Raw genomic sequence first — 23,834 nt, 5'->3', positions numbered from 1 at the left:
TAATTCTGAATAAACCATATTCTAATGATCCAATAGCAAACATTGAGATATATACATCATGATGGATACCACATAAATATTTGATGATTAAAAATAACTTTTAAGAATCAAAAGTCTCCAAATGCAGGAATGGAGATTTGCCTCCATTGTGGAAGGAAGGAATATCCTAACACATGCTGTCAAGCCTTTAACTGCCCGAGAAATGACTGATAGAAGAGCTGCTACTCATGGTTGATAGTATGTGACAGAGCCTGGTCTGAATGTGAATGGTTCTCATTGAGCAGGATATCCCACAGAAAAAATCTTAATGTTACAAAACCAAAGACCTTTTGTTGAAATTAAAATATGATCTCAAAGATGCATTTAAATCATCAAAATTACAATATTTTGTAGAAAGAAAAAGTTAACAAGTAAAATTCCTTCATTACTCCAAGTGCTTAAGAACAGAGAAAAATACTTTATAATATAAAGTATTTTATGACTTTCAACATTTCTAATTAGTCTCTTTTATTTTATATATATATATATTTATATAATCTTAAATATAATATATACTATATTAATTTATGTAGATTTATATAATCTATTATTATTTATATTTAACAAGTATTACACTGGAAAATATTAAAATTAATTACTTCTATCCTCAGCAGTTGAAGATAATTCTTTCTTTCTTTTAGCAATTCAACACAATAAGGAGTTTATAATAACTTTGTATATAAAAGTATTCTAAAAAACTATCCGAATTTTGCATAAAATCACAAAAATGAATTATAAGTGGGTGAAAACTGAGTAATTTGATTAACTTATCAGTTGACCTTTACAAAAGTATTTATGTAACACATTTAATGTTTTTGTTCTATTATATAAAAACAAAGTTCTAGCCATTTAATTCCTAGATTGCTTTTGAAGAGAAGTGATGTGTGTTACAGATATAATGTAGTTTGTTTTATGAAATAACTTTTAATTCACTAACAGTTAGTTTTCTGAAATTGAACTTTGTCTTTGAATACTTGTTTGCATCCTTATTTAGACTGTTCATAATTACTTCTCTACATATTTTTTTATTTCTATATTTACTTAATAGGTAAATAATCTGCAGGTAGGAAAATTTATTGTTCAGTAATTTTTAAAAAACCGCTAGTAAGAATGCATAACGTATTTCAAGGTAGCCTCTGGCCTAAAAGAGAGACCTCAAAATTTAGACATAGAATGTATATTCCTTGCAAAAATGCCCACAAGAATAACCTCATTCTCTGGGAAGCTACATCTATAAAGTATGTAAAGTGTAAAAGCATTCTGCCCATACAGTTTCTGGTAAGTTCAGCATGACTAAAAGAAAACAACGGAGTCTGCGTCAATTTGAGCATCCCTTACCTCATCGTGAATGCACATGAGAAGAGGATGCTGTGAGCAGAGGTTTCTGCTCTGCACTGATATGTGGGTTCGGCTGACAGGGTTCTTCCTTAAGTAATGAATATTTACTTCCAGAAATACTCATTGGTATAGTGTTCCAGTTTCTCACAGTATGCACAAGTGAAACCCGAATGATAAAAAGGAACTCACCAATACAACTGGACAGATTGTGGTGGGTGGTAAAATATGGTCCTTCAAAGGTCCACAGTCACACTCAGGCTTCAGATGAGAAGCACATTTATTGTGCAGCTGGGGAAGGAGAAAGGCAAAATATCAAACCTACATGACAACAGCATCCAGGGAAAAGTGAATTACAGACAAGATACAATATTATATTAAAAGTATATTAGGATAATTATAAGAACAGTCTCAGACACTTACTGAAATTTTTACACTAAACAACCCTGCTTTCTTTTAGCAACACAATTAATTTATTGCCAACTACAGTGTCTCCTTGCTTATCCTTCAATATAATCTTGAAACCACTGTGCACTGTGGATGCTTCTTTTTTTTTTTTTTTTTCTTTTTGACCCTCATGTTTTCTCAAAGTCATTCCAAAGTGCACAGCTCAGTATGGGGCATAATTGATCCCATCATTAGTTTTAACTTTGTAATTCAATATGTAAATGTAACCTGAGATTCATCTCAGTAGGAGCAGGATATAAATAAAAGAAGATGATTATGATTATAGAAGTGGATCTTTATATTGTATTTATCAGCCCGACATTAGGTTAACATGTAATCATATAATGTGATATTTATTTTACAATGGGTATGAATCTTAGCTGATATTTCTATCAGCCTTTAAAGTGTAAGTATAGCAAATAATAAAGTAGTGATGTTTTGAAATTAAGGATACGGTCTTTATGAAAGATTTGATGAAAATAACTCTCACTCAAAGATATTCCGAAATTTCTCCCTTCAATACTTGATACTGATTTAGTGTATAATATTCATATGTCAAGTGTGTTGTTAAAAAATTAAAAACGACAGTTTTTTTTTTTTTTTTTAGTTTCGGTTTATCCACTCATTTCAGAAGGTCACTCCATTTAAGCTTTAGCTGTATTAACTCCCCATATAAGCAGTTAATTAGCCACTGGGCTTAAGCTCATTGTTGATTTAATGGTGGTGATGGAACTGCACTGATGGAGGATTTGTGCTGGCCTGTACTCTCCAGCGTTTGTCATATAGAGGCCCTGCTTTAGAGTTCAAGTACTTGTGCTATAATTCCTGCCCATTAGGCTGCATTATACAAAATAAAAGTATTTTTACACATCTGTCTACAATTAACAACTCCTTCTCACAGTAGCACATAAACTTCTCTATATAAATGCAGGTCGCGATTCCTCTTAGGCACTGATAATATTTGCCAAATGATAAAAAGAATTAGAGACAAAGAAGCAAATGAATCCTTGTATAAAATAGAATCAAATAAGCCTATATTCTGCCTGGGCAATACAACTATAACTTCCTTAAAATACCTCTAAATATATTATTGGTTTAGTGAAATTGTTCTCATAAAATAAATATGATTCTGTGTACATAGATTAGGTAACAAGGTGTCAGGGATGAGGTAAAAATGCTCCCACATAAATATGTAAAGATAAAAATTTTAACTCCTGATATGAAGTGGAAATGAACCTTTTCTGCAAGTACATCCTATGTTAATATACTCAAGCCAGAATATAATCATGCTGGATGTGTCTGGCCCTTGACTTAAAGCTCTATAATGAGACAGAAATCTGGACAGGAAATACTGATACAGATGGAAGGCCACATGAGATAATCTAGGCTGGGATATTAATGTTGTCTTTACAATGCAAGCAACACCAGAGATTTCTAGAAACTACCGAATCTAGTAGAAGTCAAAGGGTTCATCCCTAAATGCTTCAGAGGACTAATGTCCTTACTGACACTGTTATGTTAAGTTTCTTCTCTTTCAGGATTTAAGAGAATAAATTTATGTTGTCTTTAACCACTTAGTTTTTGTCATTTTGTTATAGTGGCTCTAGAAAGTATGTCCATTGACATGATGCAAACCCAAGGCAGACCCAGTGTCTTCAGCCTCCACTGGATTTTGGCTTGTCACAGAGACTAAGTTTTTACTCTTTAATATGGTGAAACTACCTCAAAACTGAGCCTGCAGAGGCTAAAACACTCTGATAAGGCAAACTTTGTGTGTGCAGAGTGAGACTGTCTTTAATTTGTATTCAGTGGGACATCCTATAATGACATGTTGCATAAATTGCAGAAAAGGAAGGAACACACAGTCTCAACCCAGCATAGCTCAAAGACAGTATCTGAGTCTCAACTTCATGTGCCTCCCCATCTAATGTATTTCAAATAAAACATTAAAATTAGTGACAGATTTTTATATTTAGGCCTAAATGGAAAGAACTAAGAACTTAGAAATATTCAATTGACCAGTAGACTAGTGTAAGTAATGATATAACTCAATATATCTCATAGAATGCTGTCTTTATAGATCTAAGCACAAAATAGTGTTTTCAAATTTAACTGCCACAATGTCCTGTATCTCTTGAGTTTTTCTATTCAATCTTAAAGAAGTAGCAGCAAGTAGCAGGGTCCATAATGTGAGTAAATTGTCAGTAAAACAGAAACACATATTAAAAGCAACATGTCTTAAGAGATTTATATTTATTAATCATATGCTGAATTACCTAATTTTTGTGAAAACTATAATCAAATACCTGGAATAGTAGCTATCTAGTCCATGACATTGTTTATAGAGGAAAAGGCCAAAGCTGTGGGCCACATTGTTAAAGAAATTACTAGTTTTACAAGCTGTGATTCAAATTGTGAAGCAGCTGTCAGTGAAGCCTCACATTGCCCAGAAGTGTACCTGATAACAAGACAGAAACAAAAAAACCACCCAACCAACAAAACAAATACAAAAGAGCTGCAAATCAAGACGCTCAGTTATAAATGATTGTGTTATCGTTGTTGTAAACTGAAAATCCTCTAAAGAAAGAGAGTTTATTAAAAATACAGTCATCAACTAAGAAGAAATTACATAATAGCATTAAAACAATAAATTGGCTTTCTTTACGTTACTGATAATGTGTTTTCTGAGAATGTGTGTGTGTCTTTTTAATAACAAAGGGAAAGTGGTCAGTCTCTATTACCAACCATAGCAAGGTTCTGAGATCGGTGCTGTTTCTTAAAAACACTTTTTACTGTTCCTGTAGAGCAATCCCTAAATTTAAATGTAGATGGTATTGGGAGATGGAGCCTTAGAGAGCTGACTTGAGCTAGTGGAGATATGAGAGAGGTCCCCAGGGGCATTATCAATGAAAAAGAATTGGGAGACAAATACTGATTTTCTCTTGACAAATAATGTCATCTGACTCTAAAAATCTTCTTTAATATGAAATGTCCCCTGAGCTGAAAGTGCTCAACCTCCAGAGTACATGAAGCGCATCTTTATTATTAAAACTCTCTAGTTTGTAGCCTTGTGTGACAGCATGACAATCTGGTTCGGACAACATGTTGCCATGCCATCCTATGCATCAGGATGTATGAAAAGGGTGACAAAGTGACAGCATATCTTCAAGACCCCAAAGTAAGCAAAGACAGACAAACAGAAGTCTTCCTTGAGGTCATAAATAAACTATATCACAGATGCATCCTGCCTCTTGAGCAGAATTTCCAAGAGAAATAGTTTCCACCTTTCAAAAGTCATTTTGAAAATGTTGTCCACAACTATCTTTTCATATTTTAAAAGATGGTATGTAGAAATGTAACGTTTATTTTTAAGATACCCAGAAACTCTCTTTCAGGGTAACAGATACAGGCATATATCTAGTAAAGTCATATAATATGAACCAGCTTTTTTTGGACTTGAATTAAATACTTGGAAATGATTTCAGAATTTGACAGCTCACAGTAGCACCTAATTTAGAGCCAGCACTATGTTTATTAGTAAAATATGTCTCAAGTTTGGATGAAAGAGAAAGAGAAAGAGAGAGAGAGAGAGAGAGAGAGAGAGAGAGAGAGAGAGACAGAGACAGAGACACAGAGAGACAGAGACAGAGAGAAAGGAACAGAGACAGAGAGAGAGAGAAACAGAGACAGAGAGAAAGGAACAGAGACAGAGAGAGAAAGAAAGAGAGAGAGAGAGAAACAGAGACAGAGACAGAGACACAGAGAGACAGAGAAAGAGAGAAAGGAACAGAGACAGAGAGAGAGAGACAGAGACAGAGAGAAAGGAACAGAGAAAGAGAGAGAAAGAGAGAGAGAGAGAGAGAGAGAGAGAGAGAGAGAGAGAGAGAGAGAGAGAGAGAGAAAGGGAGGGAGGGAGGGAGGGAAGGAGAGAGTCTTATGGAGATATATTGAGCTAGTAGTAGAAATGAATAGTAGAAAATAGAAAAACAAAAAAAGTATTCATTAGAATCTAAAAATTCAGAAACAAAAAAATTAGTCCTTCTTACAAATAAAGTTCAATGACCTGACTTAAAGTAATATATTTATTAGTTTACACTTATATATTAAATCTATATTTACAAATTCAGGGTACTTCCTTAATGAAAATATTCACTAAATAGTAAACTGTCTATGAATTAAAAAGCTTAGATGTCATTGTCAGGAGCATATTATTTTATTAAATATATGTTTTATAGGATATCTAGTTAGTAATTCAGATGCATAAGATAGGAACTCTCTTATTAATGTAGAATAGTTGCATTAACCTCACAGCCTAGTGATTCCTGCCTAACAAGCAGTCACCCTTTCTTGACTAGAAACAACTAAACAGAGTAAACACCATGACAAGGACATACACAGCAGATGTAAATCAGACTTGACAGTATGATATCAGTGGTGGCAGTATAACAGTGAGAAAAAGAAATGAAACCAATGATGAGTCTTTGGCTGGCTGAAAGGAACAAAGTTAAAAGCACAGAAAATATTTGTTTAAGTAGGAGATACAGCTTTTCACTGTTCTTTTCCTGAGAATTTGCCAATTCCCCATGTTAGTTATGAATATTTATGTAAGTGACACAATGTCTTTCTTAGAATTTAGTTTTAGGTCTACAAAATGTCTTATCCCCTGGGATGTACTAGTCTTAAATATTTACTAAGAACAAATTTCAATTATTCACTTTCTTTGATTTTTCCTTTGATACTATTATTTTCTTCTTCAAACTTTTAAATTGTGTTTATTTCTAAAGGAAGGACTGAGTTGTACATCAAGACACATTTCACTGGTTTAAAAATGTAGGAGTAGATTTTTATCTTTTGTGTTTTAAGATTTATTGACCAATCTAATAATGATATTTAAGCACTATAAGTTATTTTTATTTCAAGTTATAAGTTATTATAAGTTATTTCAATGTATTTTGGGATAAAATTTAAAGATGAAGTGCATTTGTGATTCAATATTTACATGAAGATCACTATATTACTCCTTATAGTGAATCTGATGACTTCCTCAAAACCTGATACTGCCTTAAGACCATCGGATGATTAAGGAGCACATGGAGGCAAATAAAAGTATAAAATTGATGGCACGCAGAAATGAAATAACTCGAGAACAACTCTGTCTTTCTTTAGGAAATAAAATAAAATCAATTTGAAGATGGCAATAATAGCATCCAAAAAAAAAAAAAAGGTCAAAGTAAATAAGTAACTGAACTTGGTTCCTAGCAAGTATTGAAGAATGGTACAGTCCAAGGAATGAGACATTTTTAATAAAATGTCAGGATTAATCATGGCTTCCACAGGGGTTCTTTAGTAAATACCCAGCTTGAAGGGAGAAGTCATAGAGGACGCAAGAACTTGTGCTTCTTAAATCTGTGTTTTGTGGAACTCAAAATCAAAATGGGGTAAGTGGTACAGAGGCGACATTTATTATCGTGGAATTATTATACATTTCTGAACAGGACATATTATAACAAATTAAGATTTTCAAAGGATTTTTTTCTGGTGGTGGTAGGGCAACCTACATATCAGAGAAGTTCCTTCTGTCAGGGAAATAAGCCAAGAGATCCTTACTCTAATCTAGTTGGGAGGGGTGCTAAGAGCTTGTACTAAGGTTGGGAACATGAAGTCAAAATCTCAGATCTGGAAGAGATATTTTAAGCAAGAAATGTAAGGGCTTAGCACTAGGCTCTATGAAGAAGAAAAACGTGAAAGACAAGAAAAACCTGAATCTAACTTGTATAGTAACCGGAAACATCATTTTAGGATCAGATCTTGTAAGTGGCAGGGTAAGAGTTGAGGAGTTGCCCTAGAGAATGCAGGTCTATGGACCTTGACAAAAAAGTTAGTAATGTTCGAAGTTACACAATTTCCTAAAGTGTTTAAGGATGCAAGTGACTAGGCTTGGGAAATTCTACTTGTGAATTTTTCACCAAATGAGATGGCAACAGCCTGAATATTATTCAAGGCATGCCACATGAACACGAGGGTTCACACTAGGCACTATGTCTGATTTTACCTATTACCCACTTGGTTAATAGTATAGACATGATCACTTACTAAGTATGTGCCCCATTTCTAAGCATATCTACACTGACTCTTTACCCATTTAATCCTTTCAACAACCCTATAAGTTAGGTATTATCAACCCCATTTTGAAGTGTAGAATAGTGTCCCAACCTGAGGCACTCCATGGATACAGTGACACAATTTGTAAGTGACTCCGACCATTTTAATATTCTGCGTTTCTCAAGCTGTGATTTCAAGTCATACAAAGTGATTAATAGCTTTAGAGGAAAGATCGAAGTAAAGCTCTGTTCCATCCTCTGATCTCCGGTTTAAGTAGTTCCTCATGGAATCCACTCAGGTGACCTCTTACAAAGCTCATTACAGGCAACACCACATTCCTGACTCTCCTGAGTCACAGAGTGTGAAAATGACATTTGTTTCTTTAGAGATCTGTCATATTAGACACCAATAATTGAGGGATCGATATTGGGCCAACATTTTCATAAAACAGCTCAAGAAAGCTATGGATAATACTAAGTATATAAATATTTTCAGGTGAGTATATTTTGACACCAGTTACAAAATTGATTAATTAATAAAAGGGTCCCCCACTGCTGCTGTAAATTAGAATTCTGAAAGTACACAGAAACAGATTCATGGAGCCAAATTAGGAAGGTGAAAAGAGTTGAATAGCAAACTTCCAGGCACCCAGAGATCTAAGGTCTACAGACCTTGCATATTAATTCTTATTTTAGGCTTAATAGGCACTTATAAATATTAATGCTTAAGAAATAGAGAAATCTATTACTACTAATAATACTATTACTACTAATAACAATAGTAATAGTAGTAATAAAAACAGTAAAAATAATAACAACAGCAACATATTCAATACATTGTTTTTAAGTTTGTTAAAAGTAAAAAAGTCAATCTTGAAATTTTCTAATCTTAGCCTATGCTAAAATTAAGATGTGCCAAGTAAAATGATGTGGGGCTGAGACTAGGCTTCTACAAGATATGGAAAAAAAGTTACATAGTCTTGTAATTCTTTAGTTTTCCAAATGCACTTTTAATATATACAACTGTCTTTAAAAAATAAAATTGTTATGGTCTTTATAAAGTTTGAGCATTAATATATTCTTGCAATAGCTATGCATTTTAATATAATAACCAAACACTTCAAACACTTTCTTGTAGTTTGAAATGTAAGCCAAATTGTTTTTTTCATTATTCTTCCTGTGTGTGTGTGTGTGTGTGTGTGTGTGTGTGTGTGTGTTTGTGTGTGTGTGTTGTTTAAGAATACTTTTTAACCTGTATATTCTCTACCTAAAATCTGAGTTGCCAACTATTGAGTACCCTCTGCTGTTTATTCTCACAGGAGAATGCAGAGAACTGAAGGATTAAGAGAGTATTCTGCTAGAAAGAAGCAAAACCACCCTACAGGCTAATAAATGCTCAAAAAGAAGACATGTCTGATTGTGCTAATTTCAGAAATTAAACAGGTTTAGTAGTTAAATCTAATTACTGTGTTTATTCTGAAGTTATTTGAAGCAGTTTTGACAGTCAACCAGGTAGTATTGAAAGGCTTTGGCAATTGTTTTTCCCTAATTATTACTACACCAAAACCTCTTCTGTCCCAGTTCACAGAGTACCTGGAGATAAGGAACATATGAGAGAAAGATTGGATAGATCCTGGGAAACAGCTATACCCAAGGAGTAGTGACCCTCTTTTGTTTGCCAACTTGCATTCCTGGTTTCTGATTGCTTTCTTGGGAACTGCTAGAACCCACTCCATGGGTCCTTGAAAAGCATGTGAAGGCGTCATCTCTGAAGTCCATAGTCTTGTGAGGACAAATCTGATTCTCAGGCAGATGAAATAATAACTGCCCCACCCACCACGGTTTTAGGTGATTTATTCTAACTTTGAAGCCCGTCGGGTAACAGTGATGCCGCGGTACTCACTGTGGTCTGACACCAAACACAATGCAGCCCCGTTAGGCCCTGGTAACATTTCACTGTTTTGTGGCACTTATCACACTTGGTTGGGCAATTGCCTTCGACCCAATAGTGGTGCATGACCTAGAACAGAAGAGTAACAGGGTGGTAAAAGGCTCTATCCAGAGAGACACATCTAGAAAGCTAGTGTTGCCAGACTTACATCTGTGTTCTTCTTGGACTTCACATAGGTCTTGATGCAGGAGGGTGGGGCTCTGGCCACGCAGCGCTCGTGGACGGTGTACTTGCAGACTGAAAGGAAACACGTACACAGATTCAGAGCTGACCCTTGTCTTGATTGCAAATTTACGAGGGAAGAGTGGCATTAACAGATCCTCATTTCGCATCCACTGTTCTCTAATCAATCCAATCAGCCCCATCAAGGAAAAAAAGTCCAAGTCGGCTGTTTTATCATGGAATGCAAAAGGCCAATTAGTACAGGAAATAGTATGCATATGAGAAACCAAGGCTCCTCTATCATAGCATAGCAGGAACAGGAAATGCTTAATTAAATCAGTCCTTGCTCAAATTTTTCACAATAATTCCCAGATGACAAAAAATATTAAAGACAAATTGATGGCTGCCAAATGGCTTTGTGTCATTTGCTAGAAGGAAGAGGTCTATATTTCACTTAGAACAGGCACGAGGACTGCTGGCTGGCTTGGGGGTAAATGTCTGTGTGCTTATACTGCTTTGTCTATTGACTTAGCTAAACTTTAAATGGTAGATGTGTCTATGGAAGGAGAATAGATTCTATCATCCATTCAGGGGAGCCCGTCCTTCACCCTCCATCATGATACGGTTTCTTCCAACAACCACCTTCTCTAGGCCAGGAAGCAAAAAGAACTATACGAATATACCACATTTATACCAGCAAATGTATATATGAATGCTTGATTATAACACATTTGAGAGTGCATCCCACCATCTCCTGGCTTTCTTCTAAATACTAGTAGGGTCACATGAAGATGTTATATATGAAGACTGTTCCACACTAACAACTCAGGATTCATAATGATGTAGAAGAATTTTTAAAAAGGAAGATGATAAACAACTTAAAAATCTACTTCTTAAACTATGAATGAAATGGATATAATGCTCACAGAGATAGATAGTCGGCCTGTGAGTTCTGACAACAGCCTGGAAGAACACATATCTTTACCATTATTTATAGTAGTGAGTAGTACTCATGTTATGAGTTTTCCACCAATAACCATTTTGTAAAGAACAAAAACCTGTCTTTTTATGCTATAGCACTTTGCTTCCTTGAAAGTTAACTTGTTTCAGTCAATTAAATCTGCCTTAAAATCTTCACTCTCTTAAAAAGTTATGGACGTTCCGAGATTGTTTTGTTTTATTTTGTTTGTTTGTTTGGGCATGGAGAATAAACTAGTATACCTGGATCTTCCAACCTAGCCATTAGAAATGTGGTATTTGACAAATGTTATATAACCTTAAAAATATCCCATTCATTTACACACTGATGACATTAAGTGTAGTTCTTAATGTCACATAGGACACCTAGAGAAACAAAATCTTACAGCATCTTACATAGCAAGAATTGTGTGGCTGAGTTTCTGTGTCATCTCAGAGAACATAAACTTTATTTTCAGTAAAAATGCTATCAGTGGAACCAATACTAGATGACTGTATAAATGTATTATCACACATATTTATATATACTCTCAGCAAATCTCTGACTGGTGATGTACATTTATTAGAGTAAAGTAAATCTTGTGAGAAAAGGAAACTGAAACTGTGAAAATGAACAGAACTTATAATGACTTCTATCCCAATATCTATACTCCTATGAAAATTTCTCCTTTATGTAAAATAATGTACTGGAGAGGCTGGTGAGTTGTTTAGGCAGGTAAAATACTTGATACAAAATGATTACAGTTCAGATCTCAAGAACTCATTTAAAAGAGTGACCATCTGTGAGTACCTCAGAGAACTGGGAGTAGAGAGGGTGTCTCCCAGGCACAAAGGACTAGACACAGAAGTTGAGATATGAGTCAATAAGAAAATCGGGGTCAGTATGTAGGGCGGGACCAATGGAGGAGGTCACTAGATATTAATCTTAGATATCCACATGAACACACATGCATGCACAATCACAGACATGAGAACACAACCACACCCACCCAGCTACCCTCCCTCCCCACACACGTGTATACTCAATCAATACATAAGACCTAGAAGTGTAAATATTTAATTTGAGGGAAAATCTGTGTTTTAGTCAGCAAGTAAGTCTTTATTCTTTTAAGATTTAAATGAATTGTCTTTCCTTGAAAGCTAATATAAATAATGTGCTCAACTTATGAGGGAATATAAAATATAGATAAGATATAGGTATGTGAAAACAGTAAAACATATCTATGCACTCCAAGGAGAAGTGAGAGACACAAATACTTAGCAATTAAACTTCAATACAAAGAAATATCTAGGGAATTGGAACCTATCATTTATTCCCTTTGAAAGGAAGTTGGCCAGAGACCTGAGCATTGAGAAGTCACAGGGTAATATGCGCCCTAAGCATCATGGCCTGGGGTATGTCACACAAACAGGATAGCTGCCTGAGCTCAGTTTTCCCTCAAGAAAGGTGATGACATCAGGCAGAGCGAGTGAACTCACAGGAGCAGCAGAGGCCCTGCTTCCCCACGCCAATCAGCATGTTCAGGCAGAGGTTGCAGTAGGCGGGCTTGTTAAAGTGCTTGAGTCGCCACACGTGCTGGCCGTCATCCTTCACATTCTGCACGGGACGTGAAAGAAACAGATTTCACTTAAATGAAATAGACAGTGCACTCCGCAAGTGCCAACAAAGATCAGGCTGGCCTGATGCGTGTGAAGACAAACTGTTCCTTCGTCTTGGCTCTCTACAGAACAAGAGTGCCACAGAGACGTTGGGTGCGGGCAGGGGGAGAACCCAAGTGTTCTTGCCTACTAAGAAGGTGAAATAAATTCGAGAGGCTGTATTGACCCCTGAAATCTTGTCTAGTGTCAACAGCTCAACAGCATACCCACCAACCTCCACGACCAACTGCCTGACAGAACTCCCAGTGAACACAAGGCCGTGCCTTCTTAGCCTTGGAGTCGCTCATGCTTACCACAATTCCAACAAAACAAACGAATAAAGAAAGAGAAAGGACTGTCGGTGGAAGCCTGAGAAATCAAAACTTGTAAAGATATTTAACCGTGCATTTGTGTTGAGATAAACAAAATTCAAAATGGAGGTGGGTTTCGTAAGACAGAAAAATGTGGTGTAATCAAACAGGCAATGCTCCAAAGTCAGACATGGTGGTCTGCAGATCCAGAATATGATCACTAACTACATATTCTGCATTAAATACAAATTTTGATAAAATGGACAAAAGTATAATTATATGACCTTTTGTTTAGTTGTCTTGTAAAAAATAACTTTATTCATAACTATAGATAATAAAATATGAAAACTGCATTATTGTGTTTATCACTGTAGTTATATGGCACCATAAAACCTTGGGTTTATATTTACAATTTAGCAAAAAAAGTGCTATACTGCTTACTATGCAAAGTAAATATACATGATACTTTAAGAACTTCTCTAATGATGCTTATCACATCTCTATTGCTTAAGATCAAAATCAGAAGAATTTAGAGTAAGTTACTCGATGTTTAAATCAGAATTAACTGGTCAAAAACATTAGATGAAGTTATCATATATCATTACTGTCCTCGGTTTGTATATTATTACACATCTCATATTTTATTCACCAATTTGCCAGAAATCAGATTTCAAAATTCTTGATGGATATTCTATCAATACTGATATTATGCATAACTTTTCTAATTAGCAATAATTCATATTTTTACACTGTAATTCACCAAGTACTATCTGAGTATGTATTATGTGTTGGGGCACTATAGAAAGATAACACGGCTCAGATCACTTTATTTTTATTAATAATAAAATATTAATAAGAATGCTTCTAACCTCTCTTTCTTACCACAGTGAGAGCCAGGACACTGATTTATAATATCCACGAATCCATAGTAACTACTTCTCACATTAGAATTAGAAATGTCAAATTTGCATCATAAGATGAAACATTAATGAACCTGCTTCCTGGGAGGTACTTGTCAATAGGCCCTTGAAGTTTAGCAAGTTTCAAAGGCAGAAACACTGCCTTGTTTTTGTCCCAAGCAGCCATTCCAAACACAACTGATTACTGAAGACCTTGCAGTATAGCGATGTAACTCTATCCAGATGACAGAACAGGCTTGTGTGGTACCAAGCCAAAGAAGACAGGCTACACCGCCTTCTGCCCTACAGAGAGACTTGGTTTCCCAAGTCACTGGGACCAAGCTCTTACACTAAGTGATGCATTTAGTTGACTCATGCTCTTTTATCTCCTTAGTCAAAGAGAGAAAGGCAGAGGTGGGTTGTGAGGTACCTGTTCCTTGCTTTCTGGTGAGTAACATGCCAACAGAGTAACATGCCTCTGGCCCAGGGCTTCTCTGGTTCTGAGGGAGCTGCAGTCAGCTGATTCCTTACCTTCAACCTTATGTTAATCTCACACCTTTCTCCATCTCTTCACAGTATTCAAGTATGTCTTTTGGTTAAAGGAGTAAGAAGATTTCCACAAAAGCACCTGAGTCAATATAGGTGATTCTCATCGACACCACGTCAGGAGACAAGGTTTTAAATATTTTGGTCTATCATTTAAAGAATAAGGCACACAGTTGTTTCTGAGTCCAGTGCTGGTGTCAATGTGTCATAATAATCTTAGTAGCACTAGTGTGTAAACAGGATAAGACATGTTTAAATTTGCTATGTTTTATAATCTATATTTTTGTTCCCTTAATATTAAAATGATTAAATATCTTGATCTAAAAGTATTAATATGAGGCATTTTTAAAATAATCTTTGAAAGTAGCACTGTACTGCTTTAAAACATTTTCAAATCAAAGGAGAAGCATTGGAGTTTTCACACTTATTGCTGTTTTTGTACTCATTGTCATCTCATCTCAAATGATTGTCCATTCCGTGTGAATAAGCCTCATCCTGCTGGAGAGCACATATGGACAAAGTCAGATGGCATTTTCCTTATCAAAAAATAAACAAGTCTGAACGTGGGTGTTCTGTCAATCAGAACACTTAGCCATGTTACAGGCTGCAAGTGATATACAAATCCATTACCGGGCATAAAATGCTTTACCAAAAAAAAAAAAAAAAAAAAAAATTAGATAGTTTTATAGCTCCTAGCCCTATGCACTGCCTAAATATACCAAAGAAATCTGTATGTGGCCTCTTTCAGGGAAGAAATGGAAACCAAGCACAAACTGCTTCTTAGTAGTGCAAATTGCACCCTGGCTCTCTGGATTTTCATGTCTTGTCTTGTCTTATTGAGATTGTAAACTTGGTAGAAGAGAGTCAGTCTCATTCTATCAGCAGAACATATTCCTATTAATGCTTTTATAACAAATAAATATTTATTAGCAAATAAATGAGTTTTCTTCTTTTTTTAAGGGACTGAGCAGAGAACTGAAATACCTAGACCAGGGCCTACTGTGCCAATGTGAAGAAGCTGCCTCATTTTTCCTCTACTTCCTGTCTGAGAAAATGAAGGCACTCACTCTGTTTCTCAGGCCAGAGTGTGGGGTTTCATTACACAACACCTGTGAAGTTAATTTAACTCCATAAAGACTGGTGTTATATAAACAGTAAATATCACTACCATCATGCTGTTGAAATTTATAACATCCAAAAATCTTCACCCTAAAGAACTGAGAGGAAGATACTCACAGCCAACCCTTGGACTGAGCACAGGGAACCCGACAGAAAAGTGAGAAAAGGGAATGAAGGAGTTGAAGGTGTTTGCAAGTCCATAGGAAGAACAACAGTATCAACCAACCAGAACCTCCAGAGCTCCCAGGGCTAAACCAACAACAAAGAGTTCACATGGAGAAATCTGTGGCTCCAGCTGCAAGTGCAGCAAAGGATGGCCTTGTCTGACATCAATAGGAGGAGTTGCCTTTGGGCCTGGGAAGGCTCAGTTCCCCAGTGTAGGAGAATATCAGGGTGATGAGGTAGGAAGGGGGACTTGGGAAGGGGAGCCCGCTCAAAAGAGCAGAAGGAGGGGGATTGGATAGGGACGTTCAGAGGGAAAACTGTGAAAGGGGATAAAAACCAAAATGTAAATAAAGAAAATATCAAAAGAAAAGAATTGAGATGAATGTTTCTAGTTCCACTGTAGTTATTTGATAAAAATATTACTTCATTTTCACATTACATACTAGACATTATCTATTCTTTGCCTCTGAGAGAGTAGAATGTTCAGTGATGCCTGTTAAAGCCCACGGTTAAAGAATCATCAGTGCATTTCCTCAGGTTTTAGCTTTATAAACCAGACAGATGTCCCCCAAAATGCTTTTTGGTTTATTATTTTCCTATTTGATTGTTTATCCTGAAGTTTTCCAACATTTCATTTTTTGGCATTATTTCCCAGAATATTAACAAGGTTCAAGTGGCCCAAGGCTGGCTCTAAAGGATATTTAGTTTCAAAGATTTTAAAGAGCTGTATTGCTGATTTCCCAGGCCAAACATCACATCTTATCAAGTTTCTTGGATACAATGAAGAGTGAAAGTTGTAAGTTGCTCCCATTGTTAGATAATATGCACTATATTGTCTAATATATTTTGTCCAATTATCTCTGAAACATTACATCATCACTGTAAATGACACTGTTCTCTTTGGCAATAAACTCGGGCTATATTAAGTCTGGGCACAAAGTAATTCAGAGAGATTTATTGACATCAGGGTCCAGTCACAGTCACTTGCTAATTTCCAGACTGTACTTTTCACACTCAGAAAAGGCCTATGCCATCCCTGCAAAATATTATACTAAGTTTCGTTTGATAGCTTGTAATGGACTTCTGAATCTTGTCTGGTTTTTAACTTCTTTATAGATTGATCCACGTATGGAGAGTGGGGAAAAATCAAACTTCATATGTTTAATCTTTACACACCAAGAAAGCTTTTACTATTTCCATGTTTTGATTTGTTTTACATGTACTTTATGATTAGTGTGACTAGCAAGATTTGAATGAATGCTTTCAAACCACTAAAAACATCAAGTACTGACAAAAATATATTCATATAATTTCATGCAAAAATGCTTTTAAAAAATCTGTACATGTATCTCTGTTTTTTTAAAAATAAAGTTGAAAAAAAACTTCCTAACCAAATCATAGATTGTAACTTTTTATTGGAATGTACAATGACAATTTTCAAAGAGGAGTTAGTGTAGTTAGACAGCATCACTGCATAACACCTGGAAATCTCATCAGGGGAAATAGTACTTCTCTGTACAGCAAAAGGTAAGCAAAATGTGCCTGTCCGTGTTCTTAATCAAACACATAGTGTGTATTACATATAAAGACTAATGATCATATTTCTTTGAAACCATGTAATGAAGTGAATAAAACTCCATTCCAATTCAAATTAAACTCAGGCTAAAAGTGGCCCCATTCATTTATAATCAAAACACTGAGGATCTCCCTGCTAAAGTGTCCAGACTGTATTCGAGTTATTTATGTTAGTCCAGGTACACGAGGACATCTTTGAGCTATTGTCGAAGGCACCTCTCTTAGCAGCAGGCAGCAGTTAGTAAGAGTGTTAAAAATAAGTGACTGTGTGCTACGTCCTACAGGGGACAATTTTATCCCTGACATGACAATGCTCAGAGAACATGAATTAAGAAGAGAATGTAGACACAGTACACAGACTGACATATGAAGAGGGGTGCTGTTTTCTGGAAAAGGCATGAGTCTCACGCTCCTGAACTCACAGCATATGTGCAAATCTTCACAAGATCCACACATATCAAGGCAGCCTCTATTCAAATATGGATGGCTCATGAGATCTCATTCTTTAGTGGAATGCTGTTGGAGGCTGAAACCTGCTAAAGATGTGGTTCTCGACCTTCCTAATGCTGTAACCATTTAATACAGTTCTTCATGTTGTGGAGAGCCCCAACCATAAAATGATCTTCCTTGCTACATCATCACTGTAATTTTGCTACTGTTATAAGTTGTAAAGAAAAGGTCTGTGATTTCTGATGGTCTTAGAGGATCTCTCTGAAAGAGATGTTCGGCTCCATAAACGAGTCATGACCCCCAGGTTGAGAAGATCTCAGTGAATACAGGAGAACCATTCTTTGGGACTGTGGCCACTTCTTGATTGTCCCTGCTATAATGCATAGCTCTATAGAGATGCATATAACAATTGCTCTCAGTAGAACTAGAGGTGAAATGGGCCTTAAATCTGATCATCTTTTGTTGTATATACATGTGAAATTCTCAAAAAAATAAATTTTTGTTTGGTTTGCTTTTGTATCAATTAATACCAAAGTCTCTATAGTTTTACTCCCTGATACTTTAAAAAAAAGATTAGCCATGGTCTTATGTTTCTGACAGAGACCGGAGAGCTTCCTGCAAGTGTGGACCACCCTTGTACTCATGGATTATCTTAAAGTGTGTTAAATAAAGCCACACACAGCACTGTGGTGCTCCCAGGAAAGTGGACAGGGAGAATGAGGCTTGTTGGGAATCAATAGCAACAGCTACTGAGTACTGTCAGAGCCAAGTTCGAGGTCTAGGTAGAGCCCTCAGGTCAGTGCTCAGAGTGCCTCTATCCTTATGGAAGATTGTCTGCAGAGTTCCAAGCTTTAAAACTGGCACAAATGACTTGACCTTCTGTGGGGATTTTATAAGGATGATATTTTGAAGTGGCACAGGGAAGCCAGGCCCTCTCCTTCCAAAGACAGCTTTGTTTTCTAAGCATCAAGGTGGAGAAAAGGTAAATATAAAGGTTATTATTATTATTATTATTATTGTTGTTGTTGTTGTTGTTGTTAACCATTTTAAACAAGCCTTGTAAACCAATGTCCTTGGAAAAATAAAATTTTTATTCAGGTTTTTTTTTTTGGTGTTTTTGTTTTATATAAATCTGAGTCATAAGAGATTTAAGCAGAGGTGCAACTCAGAAAACAAACAAACAAACAAACAAATAAAAAAGAAAGCAAAGGAAAGAAAAATCCACATTAACTCTGTGACATAAATACTGATAATGGGATAACTCCAGGCACAAATATGATCAAACTCACAAAGCTATGAAAACTCCTAATTTCCCATCATATGTGTGGGGCCACAAAACTTTGTCCTTTTCTGATTAGTTTGATTTGAATTTTGTAAAGGCTCTAGAAACTCTTGGATGAGAGAATAAATGGCTTCCACTATCTAGTAATTCAGTGAGCATCAGGTCCTGAGGTTCAATGTTTCTTTGTTTCAGAGCAAAGTGTACTCTATTGAGAATGGAAAAGCTCTTGGAAGTGTGTTGAAGAGAACCAATAAGGTACAATAAAATCATCAGTGCCATGATACCCATTCAAATCATGCTCACCCAGGAATTTCAATGGCACGCTTTCATGTATACTATGGTATTTAGCTCACAGCTAGTTAGCATGCACTCCCTACAATCATAACTGACAATACAGAAGAATATGAAGGTCTGTTTAATAAAGAAGACTTTATATGAATGGCCATCTTCAAGATCAATCACCCAAATTTCCAATAACAGCCTAACACCAAGGTAGGAGGGGAGGAGGATGTTTGATATCATAAATTGAGTTCTGTGAGCACTGCCACATTAACTACTTGCTGCAATCAAGTGAGGCTCACTTCCTAAAAACAATGGCTTTCATCACTCAAGTGTCTTAGTGCTTTTTTCTGCTTTTTCAAACATTTACTATGTTTTATAGGAGAGGAAGTTATTTCTAGCTAGTACATGCTGAGTATGGTGATTGTGTAATACAGGAGTTATCCATTTTATTAAAACGATTTAAAATTTTTGTTGTATATATTTATAAAGGAACAAAAAGAAGTGGAATTTCTTTTTTACAATTGTTCTTTACAATGGGGAAATTCTCCATTCCCATATTTAAGCCGGCTCTCTTCGTATTATGCAATGTAGCCCTGCCATCTAGTGGCTGTAATCGGGAACACAGTCCCAATTTCAAAGGAAACACCCTACCATGTCGATCTATTAAACCCTTGAATAATCCTTTTGCACCCAAAACACAAAGCATTTAAAATACAGTTATAGTATAAACTGCATATAAATAACTTCCATAATATCAAAGTAAAGGTAAGTATCTACTCACACTAAAATGGAGTAAGCAATTTCTTCATAACACCCTGATTTAAATTGCTGTAGCTCTATAGTTTAAAAATGCGATGATTTTATAATTATGCCAAGCGTTTCCATAAAGTAACATTCAAAGAACTGGGAAACAATTACCTTCAAACAAAATTATATATATATATTTTTTTGGCCTTAAAATACAAATAACAAAATTTCCCCTTCGGTGGCTTTGCTTCCTCCCTTCAGACTAGTAAAGTTCTTGCTTCTGCCCAGTTTTCTTTTTGTAGAGCTGGGCATGGAACTGTGGTCTGAGGCACGCTAGGCAGGTGCTGACCCACTGTGGGGCAGCATCTGCTCCGGACCACACACGTCCCACACACATCCCCAGCTTCCTGCCTTTTCTTACATGATCCACTTACTCCACTCAGAGCACACAAACTCCAGCTTTCCAATTGTGAGGTTAATTTATGGAAGGCGATATTTTTGCAACGTCCCAACATAAATCAGCCTTCAGCTGTACTTTCCCACTGTGAACCTTAACTGTCACCACGTTCTTGTTCCCCTTGTGTGTTCTCCTTGTTAGCCCGCTGCCGTTAAGCTTTCCTCATAACGCTTATAGACTAATAACGCGATGTATGACAAGTGATCATAAAAATTAGAGATGGCATATAGCACAGGAAGCTAAATGCATATTGATACATTAATTTACAAGGTGAATAAATTTTCTAGTTCCCTTGTGTGTGGTTTTCTTTCTTCTTTTTAAAATCTTTCTGTAACTTTCGCTCTTTTTGACAATGCAGGAGATGAGGCCTGTAGCTCTCTCTACTCAGTAGACAAGCTTTACTATCGAACTAATTCCTAAGCCCACAAAAGAAACAAATACGTACAAAAACAGAATAAGGAGTGATATCATTAATGTTTCTTATTTTATTCCATGGTTGTAAGGATAATTCCCATGTGTATTTCAATATTTCTCTCTCTGACCATGCCTCAATCCCATTGGTCTCCTGAAAAGCACAATGAGAGAGACAGCAAAAGAACCTGGAAATCGTGGTGAATATTAGACAGACACTAATCCCTGTAAACCGGCTACTATTCCTAAAGCTGCAGCTGTTCCTAATCCCTAATTCCATCTGTCTGTCCTGCGCCCAAAACCACAGCATAGTTCCCGTCTATTTGTGCTTCACAAGATGGCACCGTGGGATTATTGAGGTCGAGAAACTTATTAGACGGTCAGTGGTGGAAAGCGATGTGGGCCCACTGATCACCAAATGTTGCCAAAGTGCGTCCTACTGACGCAGACGCACCGCCCTCATTGCTAAGGCTTACATTTTCCAAGCCCAGCAGGACTAGAAGTGGGATGGTCGTCATCCCCCCTTGAATCCACTCCTCCAGAGACACGGTGCCATCGCGGTCATAGTCAATTTCTTCCATCATTTCATGGAGAATCTGGAAGAGGAGGGGAGAAAAAGAGTCAGGGGACTGATTTCTAAAACCCATACAATTCAGCACAGCATTTCCTCCAACTGGCTATCACACACTGTTACTAAGAACTGAGCATTAGTGGAGAAAACTGTCTTTAACTAGGCATATGAGTAAAGAATCTGGCGTTCTATGCGGCTCAGTTTTTAGAAATAGGTGCTCAACATCTTAGCAGTCCCCAAGAAAAAGCAGCACGGGGAAAAAAATTAAAAGGTACTTTTAATTTAAAAATAAAAGTAGTTTCTAATTACTTCTCCAAGATCACTTTTTAAGTTCATATATATGCCAGAAAGTGTCCGAACAAATTAACATCAGGGCAAAGAGCACGAATAATTCTTCGCTTTGTAGTAATGAGTGAGGGACTCAAGTTCCTTTTAATTGCCTATAACAATTTAACAGAGCACCAACTTAATGACCTGACCATATTTCATTCGACTTCTTTGAAGATGGCTTTCAAGTAATGTTCAACAATGTGTGATTGTGATAAACTTACTTCTTTATAGTGCATTTATAATGTGGATTCTTATTTCAAGGGATTGTATGGATATAAGGAGATAATGCAGTGTAAGTTAAAGACCCCTGGCATATATAGGAATGTATATTGTATAAATTATGTACAAGTTTCAGCTATGTTACACTTGGTTGCTGAAAGGTCAACAAACTTCTTATCTAGTTAAATCAGAAAGATAAATATGATTCAAACTATAAAGTAGCAAGAACATTGTCTTTAAACAATATGGACATTTTAATCAGTTTAGAAACATGCTTTCAAACAGCATGAGCTATAAGATATGAAAAGATGCTGTAAATGTCATCTTTGAATTGGAAGTATAAGGACTATTTCCCTAGCTTTCTGCTTTTTTTTTTTTTTTTTTTTTTTTTTTTTTTTATGTAGTTTTTCTTCATAGCAACAGAGGATCTACTGACAGAGAATACATTAGGAGCAGGGCACACCAGCTATTTAATTGTTCTAGAAATAAAAAAAATTATGATTTGGTAAAAGAGCTTAAGATCTGAGTAAAGTGTTATGCCTCTTGGAGATTTCTCAATGACTTAGTAGAATAGACAAATAAAAAAAGAAATTCTGAGCTCGCTTCTCTGTTTCTGAGGACAGACTGGGTTAAATTGTAAGATCCTGCCAAATCAAAGAACAAGGAAAGAACAGGGCATGGTGAACCTTCTCTCACACACCCAATGCCTGTTTCCTGTCTTTGAAATGCAGGGTCTCTCTAATTAGTCCAGCTTGGCTGAAGGACAAAACTTTAGCATCAGAGTGATGGGTCACCAAATAAGTACCACAAAGCTAAGCCTCATACTTTAATTTGTATGCTGAGTAAATCCGCTGTTAGAGCCTGGACTCGACTGCTAAGTATCTTTGCAAAGACGTGTTGGTCTCCCTGTTCATGTCTACCAACCCGTGTTCACTTTTCTCTATTTGTGCCTAACTAACCGGCATCTGTAAATGTTGGGAGGTAAAAGCTGTTGAGGCTTTAGGGTGGAGATAATGTGCTGAGCTATCATAGCAAACACGGTGTCCATAGTAACCTTGTTTTTTCAACTCTCCACTATTTGGACTGTCCAGATGGGAAACCTTCATATCAGGATTGTCCAGGACAAATGATGTCATGGTTATTATTTGCAGTGTCTAATAGATAACCATCATAGTTAACTGGCCAAACAAGAACTGCCGTGTCCTTGGAGCAGTTCTATCTTACTTTGGGGCAGCCTGGCCACCACACACTGTTTTCTGAGAAGTTGGAGTATCTCCTTCTGCTATGAAAACTGATTGATAGGAAACAAGGCCTCCTTCGCTGATTGCCATGACAACCAGCAGATGTCACTGGCAGATGAACAATTGTCACAGACAGAAAGTTGAGCAGAGTGGAAATATAGCATTTTTTTTTTTTAATTTTTTTTCGGATGAAGAGGAGTAACAGAGTTTTTAGTAAATCACATGATTTCAGTAGACTATTACAATGAATTCTTCCATAAATTATAAACATATTTGCCAATTTCTAGAATTTCTTAAACAAAACAGCTAATGACAAGTGTCACTTGTGAGCAAAAGAGGCAAACACAGCAAAGCAAATGAAAATGAATTACCATTGAATTACAAGAGGAAGAACTCTTAATCAGGTTAAGAATGGTGTCACCATTTTGCCCAGGATAAGGCCTGACAAGCCTTTGATTTGAGACAGAAGAGGGACACAGACTGAGCTCTTTCCTCAGAGTCCTGTTTTTGTCTTGGTAGGCGCTATCTAAATGTGAGAGCTTATTTACAAATAAGCTTGAATTCATATGGCACGCAGA

The 23,834-nt window shown here is 36.3% G+C and overlaps 1 protein-coding gene across 6 annotated transcripts in view; it reads right to left on the bottom strand.

Annotated features, from left to right (window-relative positions):
- DGKB (diacylglycerol kinase beta) overlaps positions 1–23,834 on the bottom strand; it is a gene marked incomplete at its 3' end in the record, with an annotated part of 654,267 nt that overhangs the window by 503,925 nt on the left and 126,508 nt on the right. For all 6 annotated transcript variants that reach the window (XM_080942285.1, XM_080942284.1, XM_080942287.1 and 3 more), the window contains 5 exons: positions 21,372–21,491; positions 12,493–12,610; positions 10,022–10,110; positions 9,826–9,942; positions 1,567–1,665 (listed from right to left, as the gene is read on the bottom strand). In XM_080942285.1, the coding sequence (XP_080798411.1) occupies positions 1,567–1,665; positions 9,826–9,942; positions 10,022–10,110; positions 12,493–12,610; positions 21,372–21,491 (543 nt within the window). The remainder of the gene's footprint in view (positions 1–1,566; positions 1,666–9,825; positions 9,943–10,021; positions 10,111–12,492; positions 12,611–21,371; positions 21,492–23,834) is intronic.

The sequence above is a fragment of the Micromys minutus genome (assembly GCF_963924665.1).
Source record: "Micromys minutus genome assembly, chromosome: 1".
NCBI classification, from domain to species: Eukaryota; Metazoa; Chordata; class Mammalia; order Rodentia; family Muridae; genus Micromys; species Micromys minutus.
This window is presented reverse-complemented; position numbering and strand designations above follow the sequence as displayed.